The sequence below is a fragment of the Coptis chinensis genome, chromosome 2 (assembly GCF_015680905.1).
Source record: "Coptis chinensis isolate HL-2020 chromosome 2, ASM1568090v1, whole genome shotgun sequence".
NCBI lineage: Eukaryota > Viridiplantae > Streptophyta > Magnoliopsida > Ranunculales > Ranunculaceae > Coptis > Coptis chinensis.
Window position 1 is genome coordinate 73,179,670 of NC_141457.1, and position 12,257 is coordinate 73,191,926.

The 12,257-nt window shown below is 34.2% G+C and overlaps 1 protein-coding gene and 1 pseudogene across 2 annotated transcripts; one reads left to right on the top strand and one right to left on the bottom strand.

Annotated features, from left to right (window-relative positions):
- The first annotated feature begins 2,280 nt into the window (after positions 1–2,280).
- Positions 2,281–9,793, top strand: LOC147517697 (lipid transporter). The gene is made up of 15 exons (XM_086589821.1): positions 2,281–2,445; positions 2,531–2,610; positions 2,693–2,787; positions 3,454–3,614; positions 3,979–4,130; positions 4,924–5,042; positions 5,962–6,125; positions 6,247–6,321; positions 7,530–7,601; positions 7,871–7,974; positions 8,012–8,045; positions 8,508–8,663; positions 8,793–8,845; positions 8,992–9,170; positions 9,303–9,793. The coding sequence occupies exons 1-15, from the start codon at positions 2,388–2,390 to the stop codon at positions 9,361–9,363; spliced, it is 1,563 nt and encodes a 520-aa protein (XP_086445947.1). The 5' UTR covers positions 2,281–2,387; the 3' UTR covers positions 9,364–9,793.
- Positions 9,794–10,296: 503 nt separating this feature from the next.
- LOC147517698 (putative galacturonosyltransferase-like 3 pseudogene) lies at positions 10,297–11,780 on the bottom strand (annotated as a pseudogene). The gene has a single exon (XR_015211534.1). The product of XR_015211534.1 is annotated as a putative galacturonosyltransferase-like 3 pseudogene (transcript).
- Between the last annotated feature and the right edge of the window lie 477 nt (positions 11,781–12,257).

Genomic DNA, 12,257 nt, shown 5'->3' on the forward strand with positions numbered 1-12,257 from the left:
TGATTTACTATATGAGATTATCAAAGATTATTCAGTTCTCGATTTTCCGTTAGTTATTCTTTAAATTATATCTGACTCACTATGTGGGATCTTCAAAGATTATCTACGAACAGGTCCTGTCATATTAATTATTCTGAAAAATATATGCAACTATATATGCAAAACTATTATATACAAATTTTATATTGATCACTCATCCAAATTTCTTATAACATGAAAACCCTACGTACGTACTCGCCATTGATAAAACCCTTCAACTTCATTTTATTGTTTAATAATGAAAGTTTGATTAAAGTTTTGTGAGATTGTCTAATAAGCTACTTTAAGCTACTTGAATAGCAAGGCGTTCCCAATCATACAAAAAAATAATAAGAAAAACACCGTTTTAAATACAAAACTATATTTATCGAGACATTCTCACAACATATAACACAACTATATTTTGAAATTAGTTCAATGCATTTGCATCCAATTTCTGATTTTATGTTATTTATTTTTTGAGGTTACTTCAATGCAATTGCATCCAGTTTCTGATTTATTGTTAATTATTTTTTGCAATTAGTTTAATGCATTCTAATTTCCAATTTTATGTTAATTATTATTTGAGATCAGTTCAATGCATTTGCATCCAACATCTGATTTCCCATTAATTATTCTTTGAGATTAGTTTAATATATTTGCATCAAGTTTATGATTTCTCGTTTATTAGTCGATAATGTTGCATTAGCATCTAGTTTCTGATTTTCCATTAATTATTGTTTGAGGTTAGTTTAATGAATTTATATCCAATTTTCGATTTTCCGTTAATTATTTTTTGAGGTTAGTTCAATGCATATGCATCTATTTTTTATTTATTTATTTATTTTAGATTAGTTTAGTGTAGTACTGTAGTTGCATCTGGTTTCCAATTTTCATTTTATTATTTGTTAAGATTAGTTATACGCTTGCATTTGCATCGTGTTTCTAATTTATATATATATTTTTTAGGTTAGTTCAATATAGTTGCACCCAGTTTTCGATTTCCCGTTAATTTAATCTCTGAGAGTTAATTCAATGCATTTGCATCAAGTTTCCGATTTCCCTACAATTATTTTTTGATGTCAGTTCAATATATTTGCATCCAAGTTTTGATTTCACGTTAATTATTATTATTATTTTTTCGATAACCAAACATTAATTATTCTTTGAGGGTAGTTTAATGCAGTTCTATCCATATTCCGACTGTCTATTAATTACTTTTTAAGATTAGTTTAATGCTTGCAAGTGCATCTAATTTTCGATTTCCTGTTAAATATTATTTGAGGTTAGTTCGATGTATTTGCATCTAGTTTTCTATTTACAGTTAATTGTTTTTTGATGGTAGTTTCATGTAGTATTATATATATTTTAAAATATTTGTCATTATTGGTTTGCCGTTATTTATTTATTATTTGTTATTATATATTTTGTGATGTTATTTTTTTTATAATTTAATTTTCCACATGTATAGTAATTTGTTTTGGTTTGATATATAATTTATTTAAGCCCAACTTCCACTTTAACTAAATCCATAGTTATATAATTTATTTAAGCCAACGTCTGCTTTAACTAAATCTCGTTATTCCGTTAAAATTGGAAATTATAAAATTAATAAATTTAATTGGAATATGTTGTAATTATTGTGGCCGGAATTGTGGTTTTTGAAATTATTAACTATGACTAAATGTCTAAATCCCACAGTAGATGACACATTAAATTGATCTAACTTTATTTTTTAGACCCATATATATAGTGCATACAATACAATTTTATTTGTTTTTGGTGTACACTGTTACTTATTTTATGATTCGTTGACTTTTTTTTTTTTTTTTTTTTCCAGTCATATGCGTGGTAAATGTTCAAGCAACTCAATTCATTTTTCCCTTTGTTCTTTCATAGATTTATTGTCATTTTCTATAAAGAAACTTTGTTATGTTAAACTTCATATGAGATTAGTGTGGAAACTATTCTTTGTAGCGTAAGGGTTTTAGAAAAATCGTTTTTTGTTGAAACTACTGTTGTTAGCAATTTAGTTGTCCGTCTCAATTTTTTTCATGTAATTACCTATATTATTTAGGAAAAGTTCGAGACTGTGAAACTTTAGATGAGATTGTTTCTTTATTTATATTATACTTTTTTGTAATTAGTAATAGAGTTTAGAAAAAATTTGAGTCTGGATCTGTGAGTAGAAAAAATAGATTGGTAAGGTATAGCTATAATATATATCTAAAGATTTGGAATTCCTTTTTCTTTGATAATTAGTATTAGAGTTTACAAAAAGCCTCGAAAAATAGAGCCAGAGGGTATACCTATAATATATATCTAACGAAACCACCCAAATCCAACTGAAAAGAAAACGGCTCTACAATATGTCCAAGGAAGATGGTAAAAGCGTTGATTTTGCTCGCACGTTCAAATATCTTATGGGTTAGCTATGTGTTTTTCTTCCCTCTCTCTACTTGATTACTTAATATTTATGAAACTTAAAAACTGTTTATATTTATTCACGCAGCTACACAGTTTCTGTCCAGAGGAATACCCTTTATATTCAATTCATGGATTGTTAGACACCTTACTGAAAATGACTACGCGGTACATATACATTTTTTTTTTTTTATTATTATTATTATTATTATTGTTATAGTTATTAATAATACTTTTCTTTTTGCTGCAGCTTTATGCAGTGCAATTTCCTCTTTTGGTCACATGTATTATGTTTCTCAGTCGTGAAGGCTTTCGAAGAGCGTGTTTGAGGGCAGACATTAAATGGTAATTCGTTTTGCGTTTTGTTTCATTTACTTACATCTTGCCTAGCTGTGTACTCTTACATTGCCTGTTGATATTGTTGTGGAAGATGTCGGGCACGCGGATCGTAGTGTGAATGTAATTCTATTCCATTAAAGGAAAACACCAACTTTGGCTTGTCTTTCTCGTGTGTCCAGAGGGTGTACAGTATAGGCTGTCAACTCCTACTAAAGAAAATATATGAAAGTTGTCTTACAACTGCTTCAATGTTTGATAACCACTTTGTAGGTGTAGTACCATATATAACGATTCTATCTTACAAAAACTGTAACACATGCAATGCGTCTGAACCACCAATTGGCGATTGTTACTTAGGTTACCATGATGTAGTGACTTTATCACATATCATGAGATTTTTGTCCTTGTGTGGGTTCAAGTTCATTTTCTTTCCCGTGCACCCCAAGAGAATGTATAGGAAAAGAAACAAAGAAGAAAGATGGCTTGATCATCTGATTTGAGTTGATATTGTTATATCAGATCTTTGTGAAACCTTGGATGGTGGTCCTGACCCTTCATGTGCATCACTGTGCTGATCTATTTACTATTAAGGTAAAATACATTTGTGATGAATAAGCTATACAGATATCCAACTTTTCTACTTATTATCTGGAGGCTGTTTATCTATTGCAGTGATGGTGCATTGTTGGAAGAAAATGCTGGTAAACTGCTGAAAGTTGCCTGGATGACCTTCCCATTTGGAGTTTTTATTACATTTGTCACTTGTTCATTACTCTTCTGGTGGCAGGGGCTAAGACTTTCTGACCTGCACGCACAAGCTATCTTAATCCATGGTATCCCACTTCTTCATGTACACATTAAGTTTTCTTGAGGTCATTGAATCTGAAATTTGATCCTACAAAGGAAATTAAAACAAAAAGGAAATAAAAAATAAAAAGCAATAATGTTTGCAAGAGTTTATTTGTTTATGGCTTTATTTATCTCTTATTCTCCTTGTTATCATTATTATTATTGCTTGTGGATGGAAACAATAAATAAATAATGATAATAGATGGTTTATTTGGAGAGTGTTTGCGAGGGCTTTTCATCCTTATTTATGTATTTTAATTTCAGTATTCCCCTAGATTCTGTAGTTTGTGTTCCTATTTGATGCCTTGACCGTATTTGATCACAACATCGGTTGCTTTTCGATGGCAGGATTTGCATGTATATTGGAACTATTGGCAGAACCATTGTATATTCTTTCTCAGAACTTGCTTCTTCTGAAATTGAGGTTGATGGTTGAAGCTGCAGCAACACTTCTACGGTGCATGACGACCTACATTCTGATTGTTAGGCAAATGAATATGGTAAAGCTCACATATTTTTTGTTGTCATAACTCTACAATTACATGCTTCTTCGTTTGTGATTCACACTGGTTTTGATTTATCTAACTGTTCTGAAGCTACTATCTTGTCTTTACATTGAAATTTTAAGGTCATATCTTTATGTGTATATCTTTGTCCAGATATGTATGTTGTTTATTCATACTATGATGCCATTTGGTTATCCTCATGTTTCATCGTTGGATTAGTTGGCACTGATTTGGTGATTGATTCCGTTCCAAACTTATCAATCTGGGTAGTTTTGACTCTGTGTCTGTGTGTCAATCATCATTGTTCTTAAAATTTTGCAGTAATGAGATGTTACAATCGACTCCATACTGTCGCTCAATATTTTCCCAACTTAGAGACCGAAGGCCATTATACCATAGCTTCACCTCATTCATGTGTTTTCTCAATAGACCTCGACATTACTATGTGAAAGATCACTAGTATTCTTTGGGGGACTGAACCTTGTGGCTACCATCACCATTCATGGTCTAGGACTCTGGGTGCCTTTCCAACACAACACTATAGGGGCTATACACATGGGATATCACAGTCTCACCAATTATCTATGCCAACTCTATTATTGACACTCAAGTTTATGAATTTATGGTATTTGCATCCAGCTACTTGGTACACAGCACTTATTTCTTATTTCGTGTTGACCAAAAGAAAGTCTCTATTGTATGCAGACTCACATATTTATATCTTCTGGACCTAATTTGATGACCTTGTACTGCACTCTGATCAAGTAATTTGATTTGTTACTTGAAGGAAAGGGAGATTGTGTTTGCATTATCACAGATTGCTTATGGGGCTTGCTTGTTCTTTGGCTATTGGGGATATTTTCTGCTCTTTCGTATAGTTAGAAGTTCTAATCTTATCCCATTCAGGTACATACTCTGACCTTTACTGTGTCTTATATCTTTCTATGATAAATTGATAATCTCATCTAACCTGATAATGTGATTGTATATTCGATGCTGTAGAAAGCGAAACCAGTTTTGAGATTTTTTTCCCGAATGAGTTTAGAAGATACTTTGTAATTTTGTACCATCCATTTTCTTGTGTTCCTTCATCTGCACCAAAAACTAAGATCTGAACCCATTATTATAAACTGTCAAGGTATATAAGGCATTAAAGGATTTTACTTGGAAAGAAGTCTCTGCACTGAAGTAGAGGAAAGACGTGTATCACTACTACCATTCAGGAATTGTACCAAGTATCCTAAAGATTAATTGTTTATCGTTGCGCTGGGCATATGTATTTATCATCCTAATTTGCAAGGATAGTGTGCCAGACCATGCAATCTTAGTAAAAGTTGAGCTATTGAATGGTATGATAATTGGGCATTTTCCCAGTTTTTCAGTTCTCTCAGTACCAATCTGTGCATCATATATTTATATAGTTAATAGTAGTATACAAAGCACCTTTCTAATAGTGCTATGTAATGAATGAGCATGAAACTAGGTCATACAATTGTATTTTATTTTGCTTTTTCATTGGCATCTTTTGATTTTCATTTATGGAAGGTCGTGTGTGCTTGATCAATGTTTTAACTCTTACACCGTGAATCAAATTGTTCAGTAATTGCATTGTTCAACGCAGGAATAAACTTTTAAGAGTTAGTGGAGGTAAACAATGGGGACCTATTTCTACATACTTGTAACGAGTTGCTCACTTAAATATTACTGTTAAAAACTAGAACTTTCCAAGTTATAGACTCGAATGATCCAAAAAATGGTTCTTTGTTGTTGTTTATTTTCGTATCAGTATTGGCTCTTTCTAGTCTAACACTTTTCTTTGCTGCAGAATGGGGAATATGTTGGACTTGGATGGGAAGCTTTTACATATGTGTAAGCTGTTCACTGGCCAATCCTTCCGAAAGTTGGTTCTTCAAGAAGGAGAAAAGATGATTCTTGTATGGTTTGATACACCATTCAACCAAGCTGTCTATGGACTTGTGGACAAGTTAGGCCAGTATCCGTGCAGACATCCTTGGCATTTATTACTGCTTTATTGCTTGTATCTTTTGTTTCTTCCTGGTGTGTGTATTTTTCTTTTGTAGTATGCTTACAGCTTTAATTGCTTGTTCAGGTAGTTTGGTTGTGAGATTGGTATTCCTACCTTTTGAAGAAAGCTCCTATGCAACGTTTGCAAGGTTCGCATCAGGTTTACTTCTATCTTTCTTGACGATGCCTCTTTGTCCTCCCTTGTTCCACTTTTTCTTTTTTGGAGGTGTGGTTTAGGAAAAGCTTATACAAGGGATCAACAATATTTTCTGTCCAGTGACGATTAGAAAATGCTACATTCAGAGTTTCTAACACATTTATGATATTAGGGTCATTGAGAATATTTTATTTCTGTTACCCTTTCCACAATGCATCTCCAATGAGGATAACATTACCTACATTGAGAAGGGTATATAAGGATATTCACCATAAAAAATGCAACATTTCGGATAGTTAGTGTGTCATGCCATGCTGCTGATTGCAACATTATCTTTAGCAGATTCTTACCCTTGATTGTAGGAAATGCAACTTGATAGAGGTTCTTGTTAACATTACCCATGATTTTATGCAACATGATTGCAAAAAGGGTCATATAACAGCATGTTTTATGGATAATACCTCATTTGTTAGTCTGTCACATCTAAGGATATTTACCTTCTCTTTCCGACGATAAGATACCCAGTTGAAAGCTATCTTGGCAAAAGTTGCAGAAGGTTTACTGTACATTATTCTGAACAAGTTTCGTATGAATGTGTTGAGTAATACTGACGTTGCATTAGATTGTATGTATATAGTAGGTATATAGTTCTTGCTATTTGCTTTTCGAAGGTTTACTCTTTTATTTCAATGTCATAAATGAACAGAACAGGAAAGTAGAGAAAGCAACATTGATAGCAGATAGAGGGCTATGAAAGCTAAAAACAATCTCACCTCGAACATCCTCATCTCTGTAACAAAATTTTTGTGAATATGTTTCTCAAGTGCCCAACATTGTGCTCCTATAGCATTCTTTTCTCTATGGTGCTCTTCTAAAACCTCTTAATTAGAATGTGTTGGTCTCAAAGCAGTCTTAAAAGCTTTATTTTAACCATACTAATTTTTAGGCTAGACGTTTCTCGAACTTTCTGATTTCTGAACAATAGAACATAGATTTTTCAAGTTGTCAATTCTAGGTATATCGTGTTTGTGATTCCATTTGTTTACATTGAGATCGTTTAGACTGCTGCTCTTCTTTGATCAAGATTTTACATTTTAAGTTTAGCTATATTCCTACCATCATTTAGTCAGTTTGAAAAGTGAATGTTGTGATGTTGTACCCTGAAGAGTAACTTGTCATTGTAATTAACATTTGATGTATACCCTTGGCAGGTCAAAACCCTCAGGGAAATAGAAAATTAGCAGGAGCCCTTACGGAGGCACTAAAGCTTGTTTTGTTGATTGGTATGACATATTATCAGTTTTTTAATTTATAATGTTATTGGTTTTTTCACTTTTTGCTTTACACGTCATGTTTTTCGCAGTGACACTGAATGATACTTGGTGTTGAAACATGTAAACACAATGCACATTTCCTTTGAATTTCATACAATAAGTATGTTGACATTTTAATAAGCAAATGAAGTTTTTATGTGCATGTCTTCATTGATCTTCTTTCATTCCTTCTTTTGATTTTTTGTTTCGTTATGGGTTTAAATCTGGTCTTTTTGTAGGTCTTGTGGTTATGGCATTTGGGCCAAGCTACTCTTATGCACTCATTAGAATACTGTATGGAAGCAAATGGAGTGATGGAGAATGTCATTGTTTTCTGCGGTTGTAACCTTCATCCCCCTTGCAGTTAAAAAAATTTAGATTATTGCTTTTATGTCATTGTTTTAGCTATGAACGGTTAGTAACCTTCATCCCATTTTTTTTTTCTTGCAGTTAAAAAAAATTTAGATGTTGCTAATTATGCATAAGTTCATCATATTACAATACTGTTATGTATATCTCTGCGGGGGAAAAAAACATTATTCTTTTAATTTCTGTAGAGGGAACTCAATGTGTTTTACCTAGGGCCATGTTTGCTCATTAGGTTGTACCATGAAGTTGTGCATTATCATAATGATCACATAACTTTAGCTGCATGAGATACATCAAGATAGATATATACAATGTAGTTGCAACTTTTCAGGTATTTGGAAGACTTGTGTGGAATTCCGCTTGCACATATATGTGACAATATCTGTATTTTAGCCTATCAACCATTTTTAGAAGTTTGATAAAATAAGTGTCCTTCGCCTTGCTTGATTCCAGACTTTTCCAATTAGTATCTGAATAGTATGCTTAGTTCCCTCAATTATTTCTCAGGCACATCAGAGGCATTTCTTCATGCAGTGGCGACTGAGAACCAGCTGAAGCGGTCCAATGACTCTTTGCTCATATTTTCCGGTATATACATACTATTGAATATCTTGCTAATTCGATCAGCTGGAGCAGTTGGATTAATTGTGGCGAATTCATTAAGTATCCTTTCTTAGAGTTGATTTATACAGTTTAAACTACTGCTTAGAAAGTATGGGCGAGCTTTGGATTAAAAAGAGTTATTCTTTCTTAAAGCATGTTTACCATTTATGTTCCTGACTGCTGCTAAAGATATGCTTTTGAGGATTATTTACTCTGCGGTATTTATCAAGAGTTATTTTCAGGTTTGACATGTCCTAGTACTCTTATTTACTCTTAACTGGAGGATATTTTCATATTGTTTTTGCAATTTTCTAATCTAATTAAGTGAAAGAAATAAAGACAGTTATGGTTTGGATGTTTTGTTGAATCTTTTTTGGTATCTACTCAGGATGCACAATCTTTTTCTTTTCGCCAGTGCTTGCCTTCTGGTTGGGTGGTTCTACTTGTTTCAGGTGTCGCCACCTTCTTTTCTGAAAGAATATTCTTAGATCGGATGAACTTCTGGCCAACCATGTTCATTCACTTTTCTGTTGGGTTGGTCTTCTTCAGCATATCCACAGTTGTGATGTGAGTTTCCTTCACTTATTTTGGATCTAGTTACTTGTTTTCCTTCATCTTAAATTGTTCTCGTGGGGGATTGTATTATACTTGCGAACCTTAAATTGACATGTTTTTTTTTTAATCTTATTATAATTATAGATATAAGCAAGAAGGACCTTTCATCAAGAAGATTATCCGGTTTCGTGACCATGGTGACTGAGCAACAATTGAAAGTAGGCTTACTAAATTTTGATCGTCAGAGTTAACTTTCTTCCTCACCATTTTAATCAAAAGTGCTACATTCATCATGGAGCAATTGAAAACATGGAGTTAGCCATGGAGTTTGAATCATATCATAGAGCACCTTCCATGAAGATATACGCAAGTATAGGATGAGTTTTCCCATTGATTGTAAATTTAAGAGCCATAACTGTAGTCTTTTTTCTTTTTCTTCTTTTTTTTTGGGGGGTGTTGTTTAGGCATTTTTGAATCATTCTAATGTTTAGACTTCTTGTCGGTCATGCCATTTGTGCGATGGGTAAATGGATAGGCTGAGAGCAACAATGTGTAAAAACAGTACTGTACTCATATTACAGTATTGCAGTACAATTTTATACAGATACCTCTGAAAATAAGCTTGTAGATTGGTCGATCTGAGTTTTCATTAATTTACTCTGAACTTGCAGCTGATATGGTGTTACATGACTTGGTTCCTGACCAAATTTTTACAGTGGTGTACTTGGAATCTTGGCATAACAATTAATAGCTAAAATGCTCATGTTGAATGTGGAATACACATTGGCCTAATTATGTCTTATTTGAGATTACACAATAAATTTTCTTTGGCTTCATAATCAGGAACGGGATTCGCGTTCTTGAGTGAAATTTTGTATTTCTCTACCCTAGTCCCTAAATGATCTATAGCGTAGGAGCTCGTCTGGAGTCTTAAAATATTGTTATACTGCAGGCCTGCCGTTCCGTTGTATTAGGATTAAAGACTTGCGTTAGCTTTTATCTTACTTATCTGCGCGTATGCTTGCCACAGAAGTTTTCTCGTTTGAAATTGCCAGCAGAATAATGGACTGATACGCTGATTCCCGTGACGATTATAAAAGAGAGGCCTACCAAACATGTGTTTAAGGACATTTGAGGGTCGCTTATAAATCTTTTCTCACTCAAAGTCACGGGACACAATTTGTCCAAATTACAGGCTATAATTTTCCCCAAGTTCATCACGTTGCTTACATCTTCAAGATTTGAGAGTGGACCACATGACACAGAATGAGAATGGACGATATTCTGATTCTGGAACCAACTGAACCCATTTCTGCTAACTGTCCAAGAACAAAGATCCATGGTGATAAAGATCATACGGTTTCCAAAGACTGTCCAACGGACAAGGTTGCTTAGAATCTAATCTCAGCCATGGCTTCCCTTTACCACTCCAATGCAATAAACTTACTGGACCTGGATGCAAATCTCTACACAGACCATGCAAATTATCACCACCAAGCCCATGTTGATTCCATCTATGTTCAATTCCCTTAACTTTTCCAGCAAAAACCAACAAAAATGGTGGCAAAGAACCCAGTTCATAAATCCTGTACTTCTTTTGTATCTTCATCCATTTCTCCAACTTCTCAGTAAACCAACCTCTTCTCCATCTCCACAAGTCAATCACCATTACGCCAGTGTTGAAATAACATGGTTTTCGATCTCTAAATGCATTGGAGAACAATGGGTTAGACCAGAATAACTTGTTGAAGTAGGTGGTGAAGTTCGCTTGGCAGTACTCAGGTGCACCTAAACCATGATTACCCAAGTTAATTTTCCATAGTTTTTCGACGTCGTCAACTAGTATAAGATCAGAATCAAAGTATATAATGCGATGAATGGTATCGGGAAGAAGGTTTGCTAAGTAGATTCTAGCATAGTTAAGGGGTTGATCAAGAGCACGACGTATTGAGAATGATATTTTTGATCTGACAAGATTTGGATTGAAATGGTAGAAATGATAGTTGAGGTAAGGAAAAGTAGTGAGAATTGTTTGGTGAAGAAGTTGGTGGTTGTGAGTGAGAATGAAGTGGAATATGATATTTTCTGGACAAGAAGAGTGGCGAAGAATAGAGAGAACACCAGCTATAGAACCTCTAAGGTAAGTGGTATCAAGGGTCATGGCAATATGGATGGTTGAAGGGTTGTGAGAAGATGGTGGTGTTTTGGTGCATTTTATGTTGTTTCGGAATGCTGGGGCTTCAGTGAATTTTGAGATGTTGATTGCTGTGGTTGAAGTGGCTGTGGTGATGGTCAGGAAGAGAAGTGTGGTGAAGAGAAGGAGAAGGGGAGAGGATGTCATTGTGGGTGGTGACGCTGGTGGTTGAAGAACTAATAAGAAGTTGTGAGAGTGCAATTCATCTCTAGCTAGCTTGGAGCCTTGGAGATAGATAAGACTATAAGAGAAGCTAGCTAGGAGAGAGAGGTGTTACAGGCTGGAAATTAATAGAGATATTGTTTTCCCGTGAGTGTATTAAAGTCGAAAGGTATTGTGTCAAGGTGGTGTGATGGCACAAAAGCTCTATAATGAAGACAGGAAGTAATGAACCCGTGGTCAGCATGGTCATGCAAAATGAATTGAATTTATAGTTCCAAAAAATGAAAAAATTAAATCAATTATCATTTTTCATTTCATCTTTATTTTTTTTCCTTTTCCAATTGTTAGTTATAACTTGTTTTTTCTTAGTCAGAACTCACAATTAAGGTGACTTGCGTACAACTGTACAAGCCACTGCACCTGAGCACCACGCAACAGGGGATCTGTTAAGTTTGTCCTGGGAATAAAGTTTTCTGTTTTTGGAGGCCGTATACTCGCATGTCACTTGTCCCTTGCCTGGTTGCAACTCACTCAGTAACTTTCCCTATCAGCTATGATCAAACTCACTAGAATACTATCGACACACTAACGCTGTAATAAAACGATTAGATCAACGTGAATATTTGCAGTAACTCTACAATGCCATCAGATCAGTATATTGAAACAAAATTAATATTTCATCGATTGGCCTCTGCAGGGGCGGCACTAAAGACAGTCCACACAGGCGGGTGTCTGGGGCCCCT

Bases quoted from the DNA above. Each gene is read 5' to 3' on its own strand.
- LOC147517697 (XM_086589821.1), top strand. From the start codon at position 2,388: ATGTCCAAGGAAGATGGTAAAAGCGTTGATTTTGCTCGCACGTTCAAA. The intron at 6,322-7,529 runs GTTTACTTCTAT...TACCCTTGGCAG, and splicing joins GTTTGCAAGGTTCGCATCAG to GTCAAAACCCTCAGGGAAAT. The intron at 9,171-9,302 runs GTGAGTTTCCTT...TTATAATTATAG, and splicing joins AGCATATCCACAGTTGTGAT to ATATAAGCAAGAAGGACCTT.